This window comes from Sturnira hondurensis, unplaced genomic scaffold (assembly GCF_014824575.4).
Source record: "Sturnira hondurensis isolate 20B ecotype Veracruz unplaced genomic scaffold, ASM1482457v3 Scaffold0002840, whole genome shotgun sequence".
NCBI classification, from domain to species: Eukaryota; Metazoa; Chordata; class Mammalia; order Chiroptera; family Phyllostomidae; genus Sturnira; species Sturnira hondurensis.
The window spans coordinates 406459-430845 of NW_028075471.1; the positions used below are offsets into that span (position 1 = coordinate 406459).

General features: G+C 48.1%; 1 protein-coding gene across 8 annotated transcripts in view; it reads left to right on the plus strand.

The window, feature by feature from the left end:
* The first annotated feature begins 216 nt into the window (after positions 1-216).
* Positions 217-24387, plus strand: part of CACNA1D (calcium voltage-gated channel subunit alpha1 D) — a 315854-nt gene continuing 291683 nt past the window's right edge. For 6 of the 8 annotated variants that reach the window (XM_037040680.1, XM_037040683.1, XM_037040684.1 and 3 more), the window contains exons 1-3: positions 221-784; positions 2699-3008; positions 7063-7168. In XM_037040680.1, the coding sequence (XP_036896575.1) occupies positions 718-784; positions 2699-3008; positions 7063-7168 (483 nt within the window). In that variant the 5' untranslated portion in view covers positions 221-717. Of the gene's footprint in view, positions 785-2698; positions 3009-7062; positions 7169-24387 lie in introns of all 8 variants that reach the window. The other 2 variants (XM_037040687.1, XM_037040686.1) reach the window with 2 other exon arrangements.

Below are 24387 nucleotides of genomic sequence, written 5' to 3' on the forward strand. Positions count from 1 at the left end.
CACTCCGAGTCCCAGGCGACGGCCACCGCGACCGCTCGGGCCGTGCGGGGAGCTCCCGGGCCGGGCAGCCGACCGCTGGAGCGCGGCGCGGCCCGTGGGAGGCTCGGGGCGGGCGGGGGGAGGGGGGAGGACGGCGCCGGCGGGTGCGCAGCGTCGCCAGGGCGAACCGGCGTGCGGCGCGGCGCGGCAGGCAGGCGCGGAGCGAGCGACCGGGCGCCTCCGTCCCCGGATGTGAGCTCGGGCTGCCCGCGGTCCCGAGCCAGCGGCGGCGCGGTCGGCGGCGGCGGCGGCGGCGGGCACCGGGCACCGGGCACCGCGGCGGGCGGCGGGCATGCGGGGCGCTCGGAGCGGCCCCGGCGGCCGGGCCAGCATCTCCGCGGCGTCCCTCCGCTAGAGGAGGGACCAAGCCAATTCTCCTTTGCAGCAAAAAATTACCTGTATATATTATTAAGATAATATATACATCTGATCTTATTTTTTTAAAAAAGTTTATTTTGCTCCATTTTTGAAAAAGAGGGAGCGTGGGTGGCGAGCGGTTTTTATAAATTATTCTTATTTTCTGTTATCAGTCCCCGTCCCTCCCCACCCCCTGCTGAAGCGAGAATAAGGGCTGGGACTGTGGCTCCTGTCTGTCCGTGACCCCCTTACCCGCTCCGCCCCCGCCCCTACGCCAGCACAGTGCCCTGCACACAGTAGGCGCTCAATAAATGTTCGTGGATGATGATGATGATGATGATGAAAAAAATGCAGCATCAACGGCAGCAGCAAGCGGACCACGCGAACGGTGAGCAGCCAGAGCCTGGGCACCCGCTGCCAAATCTAATCCTTTTCACGGTCCTCCTCCTCCCACCCCGTTTCGTTCTCGCCCCTCCCGCCTCCGATGCTCGGGGTGGGCTGAGGGGGTGGGAGAGGATGTTTCTAGCTCGGTGTCATCTACAGAAAGGGGATATGCGTGACAGCCACTCCTTTCTCTCCTTCAGGCCTTGAATGTCAGAGTTAATTCTGCATTTGTGGGGTGGGGGCGGCCGCGGAGTCGGGGGAGTGCAGTGCAGCCGGAGGGGCTGCGAGCCAAGGTGATTCGGGTTCAGTGTCCTCGGGCTCAACTTTCCTCCGACGCGGGCGAGCGAGCGGTGGGAGGGGGTGGCTGTTAGTCTTCATTCCGAGCCCCCTTTCCAGCCTCTTCTCGCCTTCCCCTGCTTACCCGCCCCTGGTTACTAGGAAGAAGGGCTCTGGTGGCATCCTGAAAATTCTAGGATTGCTGGGTTTCACCATTCCCGCCTGTGGGTGAAGCACACCTCTTCCCTTGAGAGGGAGGCTGGGTCTCAGAATCGCTGGCTAGGGGTCGGGTGGAGCTCGCATTCCCGCTCCCAGCGCCGCTGTGCACACGTCGTCGGTAACCTAGCAATGTCCGGGGAGTCGCTGCCGCTGTTGGTCTCCCCTCCCCGGCCCCGGCCCGGGCACCACGTGCAGCTACCACGCCGCGGGCCGGGCTGGGGCGGGGGAGGCTGGACCAGCTCCTGGCCAGCCCTCCTCCATCCTCCTTGGAAGTCCCCGGCGCCCCCCACAACTCCCGTGGCTTGCAGCCTTCCTAGGTGAGCACTCCCTAAGGGAGAGCTTGGCCTGACTCCTTTCCAGGCCGGTACTGTGGGCTGCCGGCCTCCCCGGTCTCCTTCCCAGGCTGCTGAACAGGCAGAGCTGTGCTGGCGTCGACTTTTCCTTGCTCTTTACTCACTAAGCATTGGTTTTGCAAACGCCCCATCCCTCGATGTCTGCCACTCCTCTCACTTTGACTTCTGTCTCAGTGAGAAGGCGGTGGCACCCAAGGCAGGCAGATGCTGGGGAGACTAGGTGGTGGCCTGGCCCAAAGCCAGAGGGGGCTTTGCACATCTTGAGGTTTTGCCCTTGTGGACTGGGATGACTGCCTACACTGAGATGATTCCAGTTTAGGCCTTCAGGCGCCCCGGGCATAATCCAGCTTGCCTATCCTAGGTGCAGGGGTGCAGGCTGCCTGCCTTGTCGGTTTCTCTGGATGCTGGCTTGGCTGATGTGGCTGCAATTTAAAATGCAAAAAAGCTTTAGAGATGTTTTCTGTTTTCAGAAGCCTGTGGAGGAAATGAGTCCTAACCATCATGAATTTTCATTTGCAGGAAGTGTCAGTGCATAATCTAGGTATTTGTTGTGGGGCTTTTGGTATTGCCCCAGTGCCGGTGGGGTGTTTTTTCCATGCTGAAAAATGCATTTGCGACCATGGAAAGATGTTGGAGTGACTCTGAAAATGAGTGACTACTGAATTATTGGCACTTCTTTCTGATGGTGGTGGTTATTTTGGAGAAAAGCTTCTATACCTATCTATTAATTTATTGGAGATATGTGGGTTTTAAAAAATAAAAAGTGTGGAATAAATGTGGGGATGACCTTAGTTTGTCTGAAGAAATGCACCAAAGACTCCTTGTGAATTCATGGATCTAGAGAGGCACTAACCCTGCTGAGCATCATGCTGCAAGGTCCTGTGTGAGGGACACTCAGGGCAGAGTGCAGAGACTTTTTTGCTGCTCTGGCTGACCAAAGCCCTGCTTCTGAAAACTAGGATATGAGGTTCCAAATGGAATCATGGGAATGATTCCCTGGTGGAGACAATCTTTGCTTTTTTCTGACACTAAATTCTTGTTTTGTTTTTGTTTTTTTCCTTTCTCCCCAGAGGCAAACTATGCAAGAGGCACCAGGCTTTCTCTTTCTGGGGAAGGACCAACTTCTCAGCCGAATAGCTCCAAGCAAACTGTCCTATCCTGGCAAGCTGCAATCGATGCTGCTAGACAGGCCAAGGCTGCCCAAACTATGAGCACCTCCGCACCCCCACCTGTAGGATCTCTCTCCCAAAGAAAACGTCAGCAATATTCCAAGAGCAAAAAACAGGGTAACTCGTCCAACAGCCGACCTGCCCGTGCCCTTTTCTGTTTATCACTCAATAACCCCATCCGAAGAGCCTGCATTAGTATAGTGGAATGGAAGTATCCTTTTTCGGGGGAAGTCTTTCTCATTTTCTTTCACCATCTGTTCTTTAATAGGATTTGTGTTCTGAAATGGCACTTACAAGTGGCAGCAGTCTTTGGAATGTGAGCAGCAGAAGCTATGTGTGAGGGGTTTCATTGTATACACCTTCCCATCTCCTTAGGGGCCAGAGGGGGGGGCCTCTGCAGGCATATTGAGCCTACTGTGTGTGTGTGCGTGTGTGTGTGTGTGCGTGTGTAGTGGTGGTCATGTGGGGAAGGAGTGATATCCTAAAACCTCAAAGTGGAAGATAATTAAAATATGAAACTCACTTTTGGTCATTTGGCATTAGATGGTTAGTTTACATCCACCATTGTTTTGGGGCAGTGGTATGCTATTGCAACTAAGGTATGCTGATTTAAAAAAAAGACCAAATGAGGCTCTACTACAAAAAAATACATTTTAAAAGAGATTTTATTGGTTTATTTTTAGAGGGAAAGGAAGGAAGAGAGGGAGAGAAACATCGATGTTCACATCGATCAGCAGCCTCTTGCATGTCCCCAGCTGGGGACCTGGCCTGCAACCCTGACCCGGAATCAAACCCGTGACCTTTTTGTTCACAGGCCCTGTGCTCGACCCACTGAGCTGCTCCAGCCAGGGCAAAAGCAAAACAAAACAAAACAAAACATGACAACGGCAACAACAAAAAACCCCAAACATTTTTAACCTTTAGTGGAACCTTCTCATTTTGGTGTTTGGAATTTGCTCCCGAAACTCCAGTCAGTGCTTCCAGCTCTGGACTCGGTGATTCTGACTGTTCAGGTGACTACAGACGTGAACACTTGCTTAGCAGGGAGGAAGCAGTTTGCTTATCAGTGCTGTGGCTTTCTGGGATTTCCTTTCCACAAGTTCCAAAAAGGCTTTTGAACCATGAGCCTGAGCGTGAGGGAAACTGTGAAGGAGGGGTCCCTGTCCCCCCCCCCCCCCCCCCCCCGCTTNCCTGGCCCCCCCCCCCCCCCTTGCTGAGCCCACACAGTTGGAGAGCAACCCTCTCAGTGGAGGAATTTGCAGTTGCTGCTTTTATAAAAAAAAAATTCTATGTCCTTGGACTGGAGTTGCATTTCTGAGTGTCTCCTTTTTATTTTTAAAGACGGAACTTCAAATGCCCAGGATAGTTGTTATGTCTCAGATCTTGGAAAATTAGGGTACTTTGCCTGTTCATCCCTCTCCCCAAATCTGGAAGCTGGGCTCCAGTTACTGCCACCCTTCAGAACAGGTTAACTGAGGTCTTCTTTCTATGCAAATGGCTTTCTAATTAGTTGATTCATTGGCCAGGGTAAAACTCACATTTCTTTTTCCCAGAAGTATATTTAGGGCTGTCAAGGGGCTTTAGAGCAGCTCCTAACTATAGGAAGGAGTGTGAATCCCGGGATTCCCACACCCTGTCTAGATGGAGGGGCCACAGTAAGAAAGGAGGATGTTGGCAACCGGCTAGAAGGTGGAACAGAAACCCTCTTACAATTTGAATACCTAGCCAGGCAGCTGTTTATATGCCCTCTGTCTGAGCCGTCTGCTTTCTGTGCTCAGGGACATGGGTTAAAATGAGGTAACTGTCCTGAAAGGTTTTCGAGAGAGCAGCCAAATACAAAGATAGGATTTGAGGGGTTTTCATGTTCCTTTCCTTTTAGAACAGATGTCTCTTCTCTAGAGGGAGTCATGGTGTCTCTCACATAGCTGGGTACTGTGGATGTGTTTTCTCTTTAAATTCTTTTCTAGTCTGAAAATGAACACTGTGTTGGCCCAGGAGGGAGGGGGTAATGGACGCATGCCTCGGTGGCGTTGCCGGGGTCAGAGGCAGTGGTTGCACTTGGCCAGAGAGATCTCCTCTTTCGGCTGGCTTGATGGGACTGAGTAAGCAGAGAGCTCTTGGTGGAGTCATTCATTTCAGGTGGAGTGAGGGGGGGAGGCCTGGTGCTGTTTCTCTTTGTGCACAGTAATTTGTAGATGGTGATTTATGTGCGTGGAGAGGCTTCCCGGATCACACTGCCGACTCCCTCTTCTGCACTGCCAGACACGTGTGTGCAGGAATTAGGGGATGCGGCTGCCAAGGCAGGGAGCAGCCTGCCCACAAGTGCGGCGGTAGGTAGAATAGATCCTTAAACAATATGTGATCTGTTTGTTTGTTTTTTCAAATAAGAGTTTCCTTCTAGTTCAGGGAGCAGGGCTTAGAAATCCTCCCAAAGCCAGTGGTGCCAGGCCCAGTGAGCTTGGGAAGAGCAAGAGCCTCGTTTGTTTTTGCACACAGGAAAGGCAGAGAGTATCCCGCATCTTAGGGGAATGAGGAGTGTTTGCCTTATTAGAAGGAATTTTTAGGGTCCAGTCTATTACTACGTTCTGCTTGGCTTATGAAAATCTTGTGGCAGTGAGATAATAGCCAATAACACCTGGAGACTGAAACTGGACCATTATGAAGAAAAAAAATACTTACGTTTGGTCCTCCTGAACAGTGTTAGTGTTTCTCAGATTTGCTGGGCTATCGTTTAGGTGCTAGGAAATTGGAAAGAAAGAATGGTGATACAGGGGAGGGGAGAGACGGTGTGTCTCTGTGTGGAGTAACACTGGGGCAATTGGCTTTTTAAATTCTAGTAGGAACTACTAAAGAGAAAAATAAAAAAGGAGATTCTGAGATCTTAAGGTGGACTGTCTTAAAGTTGGGTCCCTAGATAAGAGATTTCATAGTACTAGATAAGAGAACAAACATGAATGAAAGCAAATTGGCTTTAAAAACAAACCCATCAATATCAGTAAGGGAATAGTATCATCCATGTCCTTACTTCCATGAGTGTGGAAACTCTTCAAGGGGCTGAGGCTTAACGAAACTCAAGGTATCCCCAGAGAAGCAAGGGGTTTTTATTTCCTTCAGCATTTTTGGATTTCTCAGAAGGATATCAGAATGATTAGAGAAGGATCTATTCACATCCTCAAAGCTTTAGAACTCCGAGGTGTTTAGTTAACCCAGTGGCCTTGCCTTTCGCGGATTACCGTGTGGGAGAGACACTGTTGGGAAATCTGGCCCTGGAGTTGCAGATTAGGTTAGGTTGGTGCTCACAAAACCTTACGGTCGGGAGGGCTGGAAACCCAAAGAAGAAAAACAGTCATTTTGGCAGATGTCAAACTTTGTGTTGCCAGTTTTGACAATGTCTCTTAATAACATCAGAATGTTTAAACAAGTATCTGTTGAAAGCTGATCCCAGTGATTCCTCTACACAGGCCCCTGAGATTTAGAATGGTTAAACTGTACTTTGAAAGTGTCTGATGCTGATTTCTTATGGCTTTTAATGTGTTACAGAGTGAATGCAGTAACAGCACATAATAAACTGAGCTCCATTCCAGCTCTAGTCTGAAGCAGTGGTGATCATTGATTAGTAAGACAGCAGAGGAGGGAGCTGAAGTCTGGGTTGCTTGTTACAGCAGCTGAGAAATCAGAACAGGCCCTGAGATAGTCACGGGGAGAACGGACAAGGTCCTGGTGACTTGGCCAACCCCAGTCCAGATGAGAGATTCAGACCGACCCAGCCACCAGCAGCCCCTGGAAAAGCTCTGACACAGGGGGGCAAGGACTCCTGGGAGACTTCTGCCTTGTGGCGGCTTCTCTCTGAGTCAGGAAAGAAACAAACAGCCAGGAATTCTAGCTTTCAGAGGCCATTGTTGGTTTTAAAACTAAAAGAAGCAGAAACCTGGTTCACACAGTGCCCTGACTGGATGCCCTTTTAGGTTTTCCTATAAAATGAGCAGCAGCAGAATGAGTGTAACACGAAACTTGTAACAGAAGAGAAGGACGGGCAGAGGTCATTTGATAGGACACCTACTGTGAGGTGACCACTGAGGTGACTTCTGCTGGGAACCTAGCCGTCACAACAGTCAGCTGAAAACAGATTTGTATATACGATTTTCATTTTAAAAGTGATTCAAAAGCGGTGTGATTGGGAGCATGAGAGAGATGGTGTGTGTTTGTACAACATATACATGTGTGTGTATATATATATATATATATGCCTTAACAAAATTTTTCAGACCATTTGACATATTTATATTATTGGCTATTTTTGCCAATTGTGTGGCCTTAGCTATCTACATCCCATTCCCTGAAGATGATTCTAATTCAACAAATCATAACTTGGTAAGTACCCTCAGAGTTCCTGCTTGTCCTGATGTGTGGCTGTCCTTTGCCCGTCCACCGAAACTGGTGGCTGGCTTTCTGGATGGTTACAGTTTACAGCTCTGCATGTGATGTTTCTTGGAGCTTTGCAAGTATGTTTTGTCTTTAAAAAATTTTTTTTACCTGTATTCTCAAATTTATACTGCAAGTGTTTAAAGTTATGAGTCTTGTATAGATACAGAATGTTTTATGGAAGAGGTCTGTAGCAGATTTTAAAATAACTTTTCTCTCCACATAAGCTTTTTTTGTCTATCATTCTTTTCCTGACAGCATTAGCGCTTTTTTAAAAAAAAATCCAGTGTTATTTGGGAGTGGTGGGTACTTTGGTCAGGTTTTCTGGTAAGTAGAGAATCACAGATTTCCTCTGTGATCTGTTACTTTTCAGAGAAGCAGAATACAGCAAAGCTAATAAGCTCCGTGGAGCACAGTTTGGAGAAGCACGCGGGGTAGTACTGAAGTTCTTAACTCCCAGTCCTACGAAGTGCCCCAAGATAAAATGATTCCATGGTTAAATAAATTGGGGGACTTCCGCATGCTTAACCGCCTTCTTAAAGATTTTATAGTGCACACTAGCTCAAATAAAAACTCCAGGAAGGTCTGCAGTTTAAAAACCATTTCATTTTGTTTAACTCAGCTAGTCCTTAAAAGTAATTGGTCATGCATTCTTTAAACATTTTTTTGACACAACACATCACGGAACCAGCGTTTCATGGAACTTCACTTGGGAAAGATTGATCTAGTTTTTTTTCCTTTTAAAGCACTGATGAGCACCTGGGTGGGGCTCGGGGCTTGTCCCACTGGACTCTCCACTGGCCGTCCTGGGGGGCATTTCCGGTACCCCTTCTGCATCGCCATTCACCCACCTGGCAATAGAGGGGGTTGGATGCAAAGATCACGAGGGTGGTTTTCCCTCTGACGTTCCATAGTCTTTCCTCGATGACTCAGGAGCCATTTCAGGATTTTTTCTGGAGCGCAGCATCCTTGCAGGATCAATCCTTACTAACTGGAGGCCGAGTAGAAAGGCTGATGGAGGAGGGGCCAGTGCTGGGTAACAGGGAACTCTGTCCATTGCTTGGCTTTTCCCTCATTCAGCTAGTTCCATTTGTTCTGGTTTCTTGTGGTGAAGCTGTGTTTGAGTGGGGCTGGGTGTTCTCAACTGAGTGTTGGAAAGGCAGGATTAGTGTGGGGAGTGCTCTTCTGGGTTCTGAGGATGCACCGAAATTATGCTCCTGTGATGTTAGCCCCCGTGGTTTATGTCCAGGATTTCATGTTGCACTTAAAATATGCGGCATGTCTCAGATGTAGCATGATGTCTGTTCATCTTTGGGGTTTTCTGGTCTGATTTCTAGATAGTTAAAAATACGTGGATATTGCTCCTGGAAATTCAGTTGTGAATGAGGATATAATTCAGTTGGATACACATATAAACACTGTTAGTACATATTCATGCTATGCTAAAGATGATTCGTGTAACTTTGGATATTTTACATAGTTTCTGCTTTCATTGTAGATAGTGACATTAGATGATCATTTTAAAGGAAAAGCAGAAGTAATGGAAAACCCCCATTGGTGGGGATGGGTCATCACTGTCTGGGCCACACATGGTGTCAGCCTCGTTACCAAATTTAACCATGGGGACGGTGACCCAGTTTGTTGTTGTCGTTGTTTGTAGCTCAAGAGAACATGATTAAACAAACTTAGAAAAATAAACACCTTTCAGAAGGGCAGATTAATTCCAGTCAGTGCAATAATTAATGCAGCTGCATGTATAGCTGGTTCAAGCCCTGAGCTTTCCCTGGGAAGCCTGGTGTACTGCTCTCCTGCTGTCAGACCAGTGAGATTCCTCATCTGGTGGGGGAGGGAATAAAATACAGGAGGTGGAGAGATCGCTCCCTGGCCGCCCCTCCCCAGTTTATCCTTCTCCACAATTCCTGAATGCTGGTCTTTGGAAGGGAGGAGGCAGTGTGTTCCTTTGGCAGGCCCTTGTGAAAACCAACATGTATTCCTTTGACCTCTTAAGATTCTGAAACTCATAGCATTCGAGTTTGTCTTGTGTTCACTTGGATGGTCACGTGGTCAGATGAGTTTATTCTCTGCCTGACTCTTTAAATACTTCCGTTCCCACTGTGGGAAGGGCTTGGCTTTGTGGATTTCCCCCCTGACTTTTAGCAAGGTCCCATGCCATGGCAGTCCTCCCACCAGGGAGCGGGTTTTTTTTTTAATACATTTGACCCAATTTGTACCAAAGTGATTGCTCTATTTTTGGGATTGGTTTAGAGGCAGCTGAACGAAGCTTATTTTTCGTCTGTAGTAAATACCTTTCAGTTAGTGTGAATGGCACAACAAAGGGCAGAGACTGGTGTGGGTTGCAAAGCCTCACGCGTCAGGGAGCCCTGGGTTTTCTGTGCCTCATGGCTCTGTGGGAAATGTGTCTATCGAGCACTTAGAGTAAAATCCAGGGCCAGCTTTATGGAAGGTGTTTCTGCTTGTTACAGGTTGTTTGTAGTGAAATGATTATTTTTGTTGGATGAGAAACATCCCATTGGTGCAGTGCGTGTTTGGTCTGGGTTGCATGTAACTCAGCCAGCTCTGGGGATTTAGAAACTACCTTGGGGGCAGCAAGTTTTCCCAGGGTTAGATTTTTAAAAAATATACAAACAATCTCAAGTTTCTATGCAGCTTAACATTTGTGGACTTGCAGGGAACTAGTGAGGCTGATGCCATGGAAACGGTGCAACTCGGTTCCCACAGTAACATCCCTGTCAGTTCAGTCGGCAGCCCTAGTTCCTCAGTTCCACTTATTGAAAACATATATCATTGACTTAATTTTCTTCGTAGCTCTTCTTTATGGAGTGTTGGGGTGGGGATGATGGCAATATTGTACTTCACTGTTCTGAAAAACACTTTATTTTGCTTCCCAAACTTGAGTTTCTCATAAGCAAACTGACGTGGCTGAACAGTTTTCAGTCTCTGCAGCCTGTTCCTGGTACTTCCCCCACCCCCAGGCTACCACCCATTCATCTGTGGTGCAGGACTGCCTCAGATAACAACTGTCCAAAATAGGGCCACTCATCGGCCACTCAGACCTTCCCTGAGGTCTGCTAATGGCTGTGCCCATGGGAGGCAAGGCCCACGGCCCTTGACCAGGCCAAGTGCCTGGCTCCTACCAGGAGCTCCCTGAAGTCTGGGGAAAGGCTGCCAGAACCTTCACTGTGTCTTTGGCCCCTTTTCTGCCTGCTTTCTCATCTTGTTGAGGCCGGTTTGTTTTCTTTCAGCATGCTGACATTTTGCCTCCACAGCATCCTTCATGTCTTCCCCTTCCTTGCTATGCACACCATGGCTGGATGACTTTTGCTGGATAAGTGATCCCGGGGCTTTGGTGGCTACCCACTGCCCACGGGGGGAAGGCCAGACTTGATGGCCAGTTCCTCTTTGGTCTCTCCAACCTTTTTTGGTTTATCCTACATTCCTCTCCTTCACAGCCCCACCCATCTGTCCACCGTAAGTTCCTAAACACCCTCCCCTGTACTTGTCACATGCTGGCCTTTCCTGCTTTCTCCACAGGCAGTGCCTCTTCATCCTTACTCGTCTTTCTTCACGTGTCCTTGTCCCTGTAGCTGCTCAGAAGTCACCCCAAATGTGTCTCTTCCATGAGGGCTTTTCTGACCCTGGTCTGAAGTAACACTCTTATCTGAACCACTCTCATGGCACTTTATGTATAAAATACCCTGTATTTTATTTATTTATACGCACAGCTCATCTTCACCTTCAGAATGCAATTTATACACTTCAGTCTCCAGCCGGCAGTGCCTGGCCCAGCAGTGTGTGACGATGTCCACTAAGTGTGTGTTGTTGGTGGCCACCAAGTGAACGGCCCTCTCAGGAGATGCACCCCCCCTTGTGCTTTCCTCTGAGCCATGTTCCAGGTTTTCTTGGGTGACAGGTCCCTCTGCGGATTCCTTGGAGGTCCTTGACTGGGCTTGGAAGCATACATTCCTCAGAAGCTTAGGGTCTTGTGACCCCCTGTGTGCCTCTGGCTGGAGGAGCCCTCCAGCCACTGGTGTCAGACCTGCAAAGTCGAGAACATTCTGTGCTCTGGCTCGGAGTAGCAGAGCTCAGGTAGGAGCATCTTTGAGAAGCAGTGTTGGCAGTGGACAGTTGTCAGCGGGACCCGGTGCTTCGCAACCGCCGGGGACACCATCGGGTAGTCTGCTCTGATTGCATTCTCTCCTCCGTGGCTGAGATCCCAGTGTACAGTGTTTCTGGGGCTTAAAAAGTGAGTTCGTTGGATCTGCATGGTCATATATTTTCATCATGCCAGTTTTTGCACATAGAGAGTGGTGTGAATTGTAATTCCGGAAACATAATTTCATCACTTGCTTTGTTGCGCTTAGCGTGTTAGGTGGGTATTCGTTCTGTGCCTCATCTACACTGTGCCTTTGCTCCGCTGTGCGTTGGGTGCATGCTCTCGATGTTTGCAGGCCTAGGTTCTGTCTGCTCTTCCAGGACGGCCCCTGTGCTGCCTCTGCTGTTCAGCCTTCTCTGATCCCTGCTCTCTCTCGCCTCCCTCCCCACCGCCTAAGTACTCACTTTCGCTCTGCACTCCTAAGCTTGGCCAAACTCTCTTTATAGTTGTTAGTCTGTTTCCGCCTGATTTTATAACTGCTATGGGTTGGGGTGCAGTGTTACTGCATGTGGGCTCTGGGGCCTGACAGCTTGGCTCTTTGACCAAAGAGCTGAATGACCCTGAATGAGAGTAGCATTATGAGTTCCAGGAGGCTGAGGCAGGAGACTGATCCATCTCTACGGTGTTGTGAACTTAACTCTTTGCCTGGCGCACAAGAGGCACACCAGGAAATGTGTGTGCAGCGAGCGAGTATAAAGAATGACCGTATGAGGGCTCCGTGGTATGCCTGCATAGATCAGAAGTTAATTTTCAACAGTTGGCTAATGATTAATGTTTGCCAGAGAGACTGACTTTTGTTATCCAGTAGTAACAAGAATCTCAGGAAACACCTGTTAGAGTTTGCCTGACTCTTTATATCTGGAGCAGGAGAGAAGAAAGACGGTACTCACTCAGCGCTTTTGGGACCCCCAAGTCGTAGGCTGGTGTGTGTGCCCAGTGCTGTGTTCGAGCCATCTGTGCGTGACTGGCTGCACTTGGGTGGGTGTGTGAGTGTCACGCTTCACGTGGAGACTGGGGGAGGGAGAGCAGCAACCTGACCGGAGTGGGTGGGTGTGTGCCGTAGCACTGTACCTAGCGCTGGTTTCCTAATTGTAAAATGTGAGCTGCTTTATATGCTAATCAAATAATCACATCTCTTTTGTCGTCTCAACCTAGTTTTGACAAAGAACGAGTTACCTAGCCTGATATTTAATGGAACAGACTTCACTCAAGTATTGACAACTTCTCAAAACTCAAACCCAACCCTTAAAGAATTCAGATTTGCTACTGTTAACATTCCTTAAGAATTCCAAAAGGATCCTCGCTTTTTGGGTTATGTGTTACAGAGTGTATCTCAGTATTGCACTCGCCCCGTACACACTAGGACTTCCCTGCTCAGACCCCTTAAAAGTGCGACTGTCTCAGAGTGGGGATATTTGGTTATATTGCTGTATTGGACAGAACTGGTCGGATTACAAGGTTTAGAAATGCAACTCAAGTTGGCTTAGTTCCAAAAAAATGTGTGTGTGTGTGTTATTTATTAAATCAGGTAACTGAAAAGTCCAGACTCAGCTGGAGAGGGGCTTGGAGAGGGCATCAGGGCCCCACCCTGCACCCAGCCCTCCGTCTCGGCTGCGGAGCCCCACTGGCCTCTCACGAGTCCGCCTCACACGCCTCCTGACATGAGTGTCCCCTCAGCTCCTTTGGTGGAGCGTCTGTGGGGAAACGCATTCCTTTCTTAACCATAGCTCAAGTTCCATGTTTAAAAAAGGATTGTGTGGAAAACAAGAGACCCCTGTAGCAGACTTGTGGGTACTTTTCTTTTTAATCCTTCCCACCAGTATTTGTTTCTCTTTTCACTGTCTGCAGAATGTGAGAAGTACCTGCTACAGAGGGGGCCCCCGCCCAGGAGTAGAGACACTTCTGTCTTTATATTAAACGCTGGTGACAGTATTAGGGGGACTCCAGCACAGGCCTAGCAGCTCCTCACCAAAGGAAGACCCTAAAGAAACTGAAGAGGTTCCGGAGCCCTGGTGCTTGGGCACCGGGAGGCCGGGGTTGGGTGTTGCTGCTGTGTGGGTGACGCTGTCGGGGCAGCCATGCCCGTGGGTGTCCCTGCCCGTCGGAGTGTGGGTGGGGGGTTGGCAGGCCTTCCTGGAATAGACGCTAACATTCCTCCTCCTGCCTCCTGCCCTGCTCAGGCTCCTGGGGCTCTCTGCCACCAGCAGGATAGGATGTGTCCGTGTGGCTCAGGTCCTCTTTTGCCCATGTGATTGAAATAAGGAAAGTGCCAGAAGCTGTCTTCCCCTTTTAATTGATGTGAGACTGGTGTTCTCACAGCTGGGGTTCTTGCAGAGAGTGAGGCTGGGCAAGCAAAGCCGGCAGTGGGTAGCGGGGAGGGGCACTGAGAACGATGGAAGATGAGGATGAAGGTGGAGCTGCCCATGGTGGTGGTCAATTCTGTGTGCTCTCTGCCTGCCTATCTCTGTGTCTGTCTGTCCCTCTCTTTCTGTGAGTGTGTGTAAGAGCTGGGGAGAAGTGTGGATGGATGGGTATATTTGACACCATCAAAAACACCCACTACCTTCAGCCTTGCAGGATGAAGCCTTCCTCTAGTGATTTTAACTAAACAGAGCCCCAGACAAGGCCCAGACTGGGGAAAATGACTTTCTTCTCCAGAATCTCGAAGCAGTGATTTTTGCTAATTTTTTTTCCTCCCTACTGTCTGAGTGGTAATTTTAGAAATCATAGGACATCTGTTGAAATTATTGAATAAGTGAATGAAAGGGTCAGGCTGGAGTGAATGGGGGCTGATCTGAGGGCAGGAAGGCAGGCTGCAGACGGCTCAGGGGGAATGTGGGTGGCGGGGGCCCTGCCTGGGGGGGCGGGGAGGAGGTGTGCTTGGTGGGCCGTGCCCGCCATGCAGACTGCGGGAGGGGCTCACGCCTTGTCCTGCTTCATTCATCTTCAGGGGGGCTCACCCTACCTCCTTTTCCGGTGGCCGTGGGGAAGCCTAGCACTGTGTAGACTCCCAAATGTTTCTGTAGAGCTTTAGCTTGTTTATAAGAAAGGAAGTCCAGGCACCATCATTCAACAAATATTTACTGAGCCCTGCCGTGGAGCGCGCACCAGGCCCATGTGCCCCGAGCGCCGAGCAGGGCTGCTGCGGCTCGCCCTGCACACCGGCCTCTCGTCCCACGAACACCCACAACATGGGGTCAGAGGCAGCCTTCTTTGTTTTTCGTGTTTTTCATTCTTGTAGTAAATCATCACCCAAAATTTACTCAAGTGATACATGGATACATTCTTGAAAAACAATGAAAACAATACGGATAAAGTGGCAGTTCCCTTTTACCTGCCTGGCTCATTCTAGTCACACTGATCACCTGAGTGTGATCCTCTCAGAACTGCTCTTCACGGTGTTTGTGTGCGTATGTGTATATGAGCTGTGTATTTTTAAATATATACCNTCGCCCTGCACACTGGCCTCTCGTCCCACGAACACCCACAACATGGGGTCAGAGGCAGCCTTCTTTGTTTTTCTTGTTTTTCATTCTTGTAGTAAATCATCACCCAAAATTTACTCAAGTGATACATGGATACATTCTTGTAAACAATGAAAACAATACGGATAAAGTGGCAGTTCCCTTTTACCTGCCTGGCTCATTCTAGTCACACTGATCACCTGAGTGTGATCCTCTCAGAACTGCTCTTCACGGTGTTTGTGTGCGTATGTGTATATGAGCTGTGTATTTTTAAATATATACCTGTGCAGTTTGGGTATTGTCAATTTTACACACGTGGGTGCAGAATGCATGCATTCTATTGCTTTCCTTTCCCCACTTAATGAGTCTTCCAGACCTTTTCATATCTGTAGGTAGAGATCTCACAGCGTCTCAGTTGCTGTGGAATATTACGTGTGTGAATGGAGTATGGCTTAGTTCTCTTTCTGATGGACATTTAGGGCAGCGCCTAAAGTTTTCCTGTTTCAAACAGTGCTCCGTTGACTATCCTGGCATGGGCTTCTCCGTGCACACAGGCTAACATTTTCCTGGGTAAATGTGTAGGGGTGAACTCTCTGGGTGGGAGGACAGTGCATTTTCAATTTCCACACACACTGCCCTGCACTAAGCCTGGATCAGTTTAAGCTCCCCCTCGCACCTCTCCGTAAATTGTGCTCACTCAGGGCTAACGAGTGGCCGCATTTGTTCTTTCTGTTAGGCTGTGGGAAAGGAAATCTGAGGGCAGGGGACAGCCTCTTTCTTGGCTGTTTGGGAGGCGTCCGGAGTATCTGGTCATTGCAGAATGTCCATGGAGCCCTAACACTAGATTTGTAATCTCTTCAGAGCCACAGACCCAGATGAAAGACACCAAAGCTTATTGTTCTTTGCCTGATTTTGGGTGCCACCCACTATGCTTCTGTTATGTCTTTGTTTATTTCCTAACCAGAAGACTTTTTTTATTGCTTTTTAGAGAGGATGGGAAAGAGAGAAAGAAAGGAAAAATTGATGTGAGAGATGAATAGTGACTGGTTACCTTCTCATATGCCCCAACTGGGCAATCAAACCCACAACCTGGGTATGTGCCCTGACTGGGAATTGAACCCATGACCTTTTGAAATATGGGACAGCTCTGCAACCAAATGAGTCACACCAGCTAGGGTGGTACTGAGGTGCTTTTAAAGTGAAACATTCATTCTTGGTAGCTAATAGGTAAATAAGTTCCTTTTGCAAAAAATTGAGTCAGTTTTGGAATGTGCGGTTGCTACAGTTTAATTCCTAGATGAGTACTGCCTTTGTGTTCCTTTTAATTGGGGAAAACCTCTAACTTGGTATATTTCTGCTGTCCCGTATTCTTTGATTATTAATTATTTTATCTCCACACAATAAAATCTCCTTATTATTGTGGTATTATTGTAATTCCAAAAGCTCTGAGGCGGCTTAGAAAATGGAAGAGGTTGAATGAAGGGGCACTTGGGAATCAGAACAAAGTGGACTTGCCCAGGGCCCCGGGGGAACAAATTATTAACACCTGGGCACCAAATTGGCTGTTAGGGTTTCCAGCCCTGGCTGCAGAAGGAAGCCCATTCTCACTTGCACGGCTTTTATCCTCTCAACAATGGGAAGCAGCCTCATTCATTCAGGGAAGCGCTTCCAGGAACCAAGTCCCCGGAGGAATCTACAGCATGGGTCCGTGTACCAGCTTTGTCCTGTGGCCTCGGTAAGCTGGGCTTCTGCTGAAGTCGGAAAAGCCTGCCAGCAGAGGGTCTGTGGACTCACGGCTTCCGAGGGGCTGGGCAGGGCACTCAGCTTCGGGGTAACGAGGCGCGTCTCTACTCGGTCAGAGCTTTGCCTTTAACTTGTATAAGCTAGCATAGGACTAAAGCTGGGAAGGTTAAAAAAACGTAGGTTAACACAGCTATCCTTTAATCATGTGTAAGGTACTTTTCTGCGTGTTTATTATGTGTAAAATGTAGCTCATTAAACACATTCATTTACTGTCCTAACTTCGTTTAAGTCAATACAAAAGGAAAGTTTGAATCACACACACAACCTTCACTCCAAACCCCCGCTTTTATAAGATATTATTATTATTTTACTCTAATGTAAACAAGGGAAGTGACCAATATTTTTAAAAGAACATTTCCTTGAATGTTCTTCAGTAAATAGATAACAATGGGGTGTAATGAAACACTGTATTTAAATGACTGCTTTTAGGTTGTACAAAAAAGCTTGAATGGCTCAATGGGTAAAATGCGGCCCTTTCATACCAGTAATTAGCCTTTTAGTCCTCTTTTCATGATAGTACAGAAGGGAACTTGTCTTTGGGCTTTCACAAATTCTGAATTACTCATACTAAAATTAAATTAATGATGACTATTTAAAGCTCTTTTCAGAATTTAATTGTTTGGTGGGAGTGCAACTGAAACATCTAAGGTTCTAACTCGGAACGTGGGGAAGTAGTGACCCCCAACAGGAATTTGGGAAAAGAGAGATGTTTAATAAATCTTCTAGAAAGCCTCATGGGGTGGAGCTAGTACGGTCAGGGTGGCAACAACTCTAGTATGTTTCAGACTGGCCCACTGAATAAGCTAACCAGTGCTCGAGCAAGCTGAGGCAAGTAATAGGCTAGGGGCTGGTCCTGATTTACCTGGAATGTGCTGAATGCCAATCACAGACCTGGTGGGGTTGAGATTGGAAAGGCTCTGAGACCTTCAGGTGGGTGCATTCCTTTTTCAGGTTGCGCAGGTGACTTGCCCAGGGTGACGCAGTGAAAGAGCCACGTGGGAACTTAGGCTTCTGGCTTCCGGTCCATTTCCTTCCCACTCTGGCTATAGCCGTGAATCTGGCTGCAGCCAAGCACTCCCCCTCATGGCCCAGGTAGGGTCTGAGAATGCCTGGGGCAGTCAGTGGCATGTAGAAAATCACGTGACCAAACATGTCTCTGCAAAGCAAGCTGGGCATTCAGTCAACTTTTAATTATCCTCAATTTTTTGGTTATCTTCCAAAAGATAGTTTTGATCATGCCCCCTCCCCCATTTAACTTCATAACTTATTCCTTTATGTATACCAGCACTCAGAAATCCTTTGGCCGTAGACGGCCTCCTTTTATGGAAGGTGTCAGACACTGGATGTGGAAGGGCAGGAGGGGTCAGCAGAGCTGGCAGACAAACGCAGCAGGTCTCTCCCCCCTCAGTTGCCTTGTTTTAGTTGTAGTGTGGCCCGCATCCCCTGCCTTGTGGACCGTAACTGGAGGCAGAGATAATTGCCTTTGTTACTAGCTCATGACTGACATCTACTGAGCTATGTGGGCTTTGTATATGTAATCTCCTTTAATTCTCATTTAATCCTCACCATGAACTCCCAAAGAAGAAGTGACTAATGACCTCCTTTTACAGGTGAGGAAACAAGGCTGCACAAGGCCAGGAGGACTAGTAATTGGTGGGGCCAGGATTCACAGCTGGGCTTTGGGGTTTAAGAGCTTCCACTCCGCCAGGAGGTCATGAAAGGAAGTCAAGGCTCATCTAAACTCTGAGCAGAGGGAGGCAAGGTCATGGGGTAGAGCCAGTGCAGAGAACTGGAGAGCAGTCAGCAGAACCTCAGGTGAGCTTCTCTGGGTAGGGTTTGTGTTCCGTTCCTGATCTTGGTTAGAGCTTGGAACCTGGGTTTGGGGGTGGCCTGCAAGCTTTCCACACCTCATTTCCCCCAGCCAGAAGCATTTCCAGGCTCCTAGTGGGGTTTGTGGTTGGAGAGAATCAGGGTGGAGACTTTTAACAACTCTGTGGCCCCGTAGGGAATCTTCTGAAGCACCCTCTGAATCATCCAGGTAAAATGGAAATGGATAGAGAAGTTTAAATTGGGCAGTAGGTAGATTTTATGGCACTTTAATTCCTGCAAAGTGTTGACTTCTGAAGGGACAATGCAGGAGCTGTTGTGGGGTCGGTCAGAGGTTTGTGTTGCATGCCGGTCACTTGTAGGAATAAGTGGTTAGGGTTATAGGCTCAGTCCCCAACTTTGCAGTTAGCTGCCTGAGACCAGGCAAGCTGCTTTTCCTTGCCCTGTCTGGTCTTTTTCTGTAAAGGAGGAAATAAAGCAGTTAGAAGGGTTAGTCCAGGCCCTGGCTCCTGGGAACCACGGAGCAGTGTGGGCTCTTGCTGTTATCATGCCAGGGTACTGTGTCCTTAAGTCTCAAAACAGTCTGGTCAGGTGGGGACTGTAGTCCTCATTTTTAAAAAAATATATTTTATTGATTACAATATTAAAGTTGTCCCATTTTTTCTCTCCTTTATTCCCTCCCACCCTGTACTCCACTTCCCACCAGCATTCCCCCACCTTAGTTCATGTCCGTGGTTCATACATGTAAGTTCTTTGGCTTCTCCATTTCCCATACTATTCTTAACTTCTCCTTGTCTATTTTGTACCTACCATTTATGCTTCTTATTCAATGTACCTTCCCCCCCTTCTCCTCCCTCCCCATCCCCACTGATAACCCTCCATATGATCTCCATTTCTATGATTTTGTTCCTGTTCTAGTTGTTGCTTAGTTTTTTTTTTTTTTTAGGTTTGGTTGTTAATTTGAGTTTGTTGTTATTTTACTGTTCATATTTTTGATCTTTTTCTTAGATAAATCCCTTTAAGATTTCATATAATAAGGGCTTGGTGGTGATGAACTCCTTTAACTTGGCCTTATCTGGGAAGCACTTTATCTGCCATCCCATTCTAAATGATAGCTTTGCTGGATAGAGTAATCTTGGATGTAGGTCTTTGCCTTTTATGACTTTGAATACTTCTTTCCAGCTCTTTGCCTGTAAAGTTTCTTTTGAGAAATTAGCTGATAGCCTTATGGGAATTTCTTTGTAGGTAACTCTCCTTTTCTCTTGCTGCTTGTCTCCTTTTCTCTTGCTTCTGCCACAGCTGGGAACCCTGTGAGTTATCTCTGAGGCAGGGAGGAAGATCCAGGGCTCCACACCCTCCCATGAGTGGTGTCTCCACAGACTCCTTTCTCAGCTACTAGGGACTCCGTCTGACCACTGTGTCTTGTTCCTGTTCAGCCCAAGTGGGAGGCCCTGACCGCCTCTTGATTTAAATATTACTCAGTAGAGGAAAGGAAACATGCACCAAGGAGCAAAATAGATGTCAGGGGAGTTCTGGCCTGGTGGCTGTGCGCTCAGGAAGGGGGGTTGGGCGATCCTGAGAATTGTAACGACAATCATCACTCGCACCTGGTGGTGCTCCCCTCATCATGTCCAATTTCATTCTCACGGCCACCTGTGAGCACCACTCACATTTTATGGAGGAGGCAGCTGAGCTTGGTGCTGTTCAAAGACTTAGACATCAAATAGCCAGGAAGTGGCCAAGGGGGCATGCAGACCTCTCGGGTCCTTCCTGCCACACTGTGTGCCTGGGCCTCAGGGTGTCCCCTCTGCACGTTGATCAGGTGGGAGACAGGCTCACCGATGGGGTATGACTTCCCAGAACTAAACTCACTAGAACCCAGGTCAAGGGTGATTCTTCTGTGCCATGTGCTTTCGACCTCATTTTCCTCACCTGGGAGATGGGAGCGGCAATGCTAACACTGCCTCACACTGCTGAGAGGATTACGAGTGGTTTTGTGAGGGAACTCTCTGTGAGGCCCAAATGCTCTACCCTTAATTTTCTTATACACATTGTCACTTTTTCAGGCTTTTAGGACCTGTCCTGATCAGACTCCCTCCTTTTCAGCCTGTATTATCCTGTCTTTAGGAGAGACTTTGGAGGAAGTAGATTTGGATTTGGATTCCAGATTTGCTGCGAGCTAGCTAGCTCTGTGACTGAACAAATGACCTTACCTCCCTTGGCCTTAATTTTCGCATCTGTAGAATAGGGAAAATAATACTTGTCTCACCATTAGCATGGAATCTTCGTGAGGAGTCCGTACATAACGTGTGAGTAAGATCAGAAGACATGACCTAATTGGTCAAGATTGGTCACAGAGAGTCTCTTACCTCCCATGAAGGTCAGGGTTCAGCAGTGTGTGAGTGTTGGGGGAACCTCCTCCTGTTACTGGCCCCCATCTCCATTGGAGAACTATATAGGGCTGGTTAAATCATACACGCAGCCCAGGTCTGTTAAATCACTGGGTTCTTTCTCTGATGGTGTGTTGCCTTTCTTGGCCCAATGATTCCCACTTCCTCCACCTTTTCCTTATTATGGCCCAGCCCATGGGGGTGGGAAGGGGAGTATTTCCCTACCCTTTTCTTCAGCCGGGGCCTTGTCACTGCCCCCAGCTCAGGGCTTGCTGGCAGCAGAAAGGGCTGTGTGGGAGCCTGGTCAGGTTGCCCAGCGAGTGGCGCTGAAGCAGAGAGGCTGTCTGCTGATCTTGTGGAGATGCAGAGGTGGGCATTTTCGGCAGCAGGGAGCCCTGTGTGCTATTCTTCAGAAAGACCTAGTATAGTGTGGGGGCTTGTGGGCTTAGTATTCAAGGCCAGGCTGATGTTTCAGATGGGAGCATGTTCCCTGTGCAGTGAATTAGTAGGGCCTGTGTCTTGAGTTTTACGCCCTTGATTTCAGGCACCAGGCTGAAATCTTATACCTGTTTTCTTGTCTGGTCTATACAGTAAGTCATGTTGCAATGAGTAGAACCCATTTTGCAGGCGAGGCAAATAAGGCTCAGAGGTGTTAACTGAGTAACTGTTTGCTGAGGTAATCAACCCATAACATTCTAAGTGAGGCCTGCGATCACTCTCTCCACTGCTTCAGCCCCGTCCTTGCCATGGGCCATGGGCCATGGGCATGAGGCAGGCTGTGGAAGGCTCGCAGATGTCGTGTCAAGGGACCGGGCTTTGAGTTTCTATTCTGTAACCCCACTTTGTCGGTCATAAAACAGAGTTAAAAGTCATATGGGATGTGTGTGAAAGTATTTTATAACCCAGAAAGCAATATGCACTTATAAGGCTTTATCCTTATTATTATTGTCTGCTAAACAGGGACTTCTGAGGCCTCAGGCCTCACCTTTCCCTCTGACCCCTTTAGAAAGCAGCTCGAGGCTGAAGCCCAGATCCACTCTGTTGTTCCATGATGCCAGGGCCACTCAAGGTCCCTGCACAGGAGAAAAGTCAAGCCCATCAGCTTGGCCATGTGACTATGCTTGGGGTGTTGGGGCGAGGCTGAGGTGGGGTGGAGAAGGACTGAAAAGGCCAGTCAGCTCTAAAGCTTGAGCTGGCCCTCCCTCCTTCCCGGTGTTTAAAGACCAGCCGTTACTTGAAGTCTTGCTTATTCCTTGAGCCCTTTGAGACTTGGGGAGTTCACTGTGCTTGAGAAGTGGAAAGGGCAGTTTGGCCGAGTAGTGCAAAGGCTTGTGACCCAGCCAGCCCTGTAGGTGAGAAAAGGCTACTTCCTGGTTCTAAGTGTGAAGAGAACATAGTTAGCATCACATTTTCACTCTGTTCCTAAATCTATCTTCCTTCGGTGTGTGACGAAAACACTGAAGTAACAAATGCAGTCCCAGCCTGAAGCTGGGGAGCCGTCGGAGGCTGGAGGTTCTGATGCGTGGTTCTGACTCGTTCCTGTGCACGTGGTGTGCTGGGCAGTGACATGGGCTGTTGTGTTCTCTGGAACTCCACAGACTGGCCCCTTGTGGGGGGAGCAGTGCTGCCGTCTGAACCACAGACTAGCCTGTGTTTAATCTTAGGCTAGTTTCTTATTTCCTACAAGGTTGTGAACTCCCTATGGGCAGGGACGCAGTCTCCCCTCTGTCGTAAGGCCTCCTCCACTGCTCCTGGCTGCAGGTGTTAGGTAAATGATTGACCATGTGATGAAGCATCACTGTGTCTACAGCAGGCACCCAGGGGTGCTGTGATTGCTTTGACTGTTTGTTTAATGTGAGCCTAATGGTCTCTCTTTCCAGCCCAGGAGCAGAATCCTGGGGTGGTGGGGGACTCCCTTTGGGAGAGACTGTGATTGCTTAATGAAGACATTAGAACTTACACAATTGACACAGAACACCCCACCTGCTTCCCAGTAGTTGTGGGGACTGTACCCTCATCCCTGTGAAGTTGGAACACTTGTCTTCAGAATCGTGTTCAGAGCCAATCTCTACTTTTCATTTTGCTTTGTTTCTGGCTAAGATGGGGTGATCCAAGTTGATCAATGACCTTATTCACCAGTCTTTTCTTAAAGAAATTCTTGGGTATTTATAGGGAGATTAAATCTGTCTTCAAAGAACCAAGCTTTCTTGTTTTTGAAGATCTTTGAGAGGAAGGTGTCATGGGCTCTGAAGAAGGTCTTCCACAGGCATTTCGAAACGTTCTGAGGAATGGCAATGTTACCGGAATTACATGTCCAGCTTCCCAAACTTGCTGGTTTGAAGGGAATAACACTTGTCTGATTCCAGTGTGTTTTTGAAACCAAACAGCCTGACTGCTTTGCTGTCACACTTCTCCAAGTCTGTGGCCTCATCTGGTCTGAAACGCTCCTCGTGCCGAGAATTCTTCCATTCAGGCTTTTTTTCTCTTTAGCTGCTTGGCCCCAGGAGAGTGGTCAAGTGAGATGTTTCACTCCCAACCATCACCTGGTTTTTAAAGGCCTTCATCACCCCCGGTGAGGCAGACTTTCATGTTTCTTACTCTGGAGTCAGGGGACTCACTGTGGGTTCTGGGGAGTGATGATATGTGCCTGACCCTTGCCAGGCTTGGGGGTCCTCAGAACAGATGTAATTTTATCGGTCACAGCTGTTCAGTGATTTACACAGTAGACAGAATTACTTCAGTTCTCAGTAGGTCTCCTTGGGCTCCACTTGGAAGAATGTAAGTTTCTGCATTTTTTCTTGCCTTTAAGAGAGTTCACTTTTGATCCCAGTTAAGTTAGACATTTTAATCTTAGCCACAGCAACGAGAACGCCACCCTTGCCGTGCATGAAGCTGTGCGAGACAACGAAGGCTGCTTTAAAAATAGTCCCTTTGTTTGTAAGTGAAGCATCTTTGACTTAAGCCAGTGTTCAGTAGCTCGGCTCAGATAATCACCACTGGCACCTGGCACTGGGACCTGGGGGCAATAAATCACAGAATTAATTGGTCTCCACTCACTGGATGGGAAGAAGGCATATACGTTCTTTTTAAAAAATAGCCTTTTAAGTTACATACCATACAATCTACCACTTTAAATTATACAACTCATTGTTTTTAAAAAGATTTTATTATTTATTTAAAATATTTATTATTTTTATTTTAATTTTTAAAAAAGATTTTATTTATTTATTTATCTTTAGAGGGGAAGGAAAGAGGGAGAGAAACATCAATGTATGGTTGCCTTTTGTGCGTCCCCTGCTGGTAGTTAGCCTGCAAGGAACCGGCCTGCAACCCAGGCATGTGCCCTGACTGGGAATCGAACTGTGATCGTCTGGTTCGCAGGCCCGCTAATTTTTTAAAATTATTGTTGTTCAAGGATGGTTGTCTGCATTTGCCCCCTACCACTCCTCCCCCACCCCAGCCATCCTCACCTCCCTCCCCTGATTCCACCCCCCCTTGGTTTTGTCCATG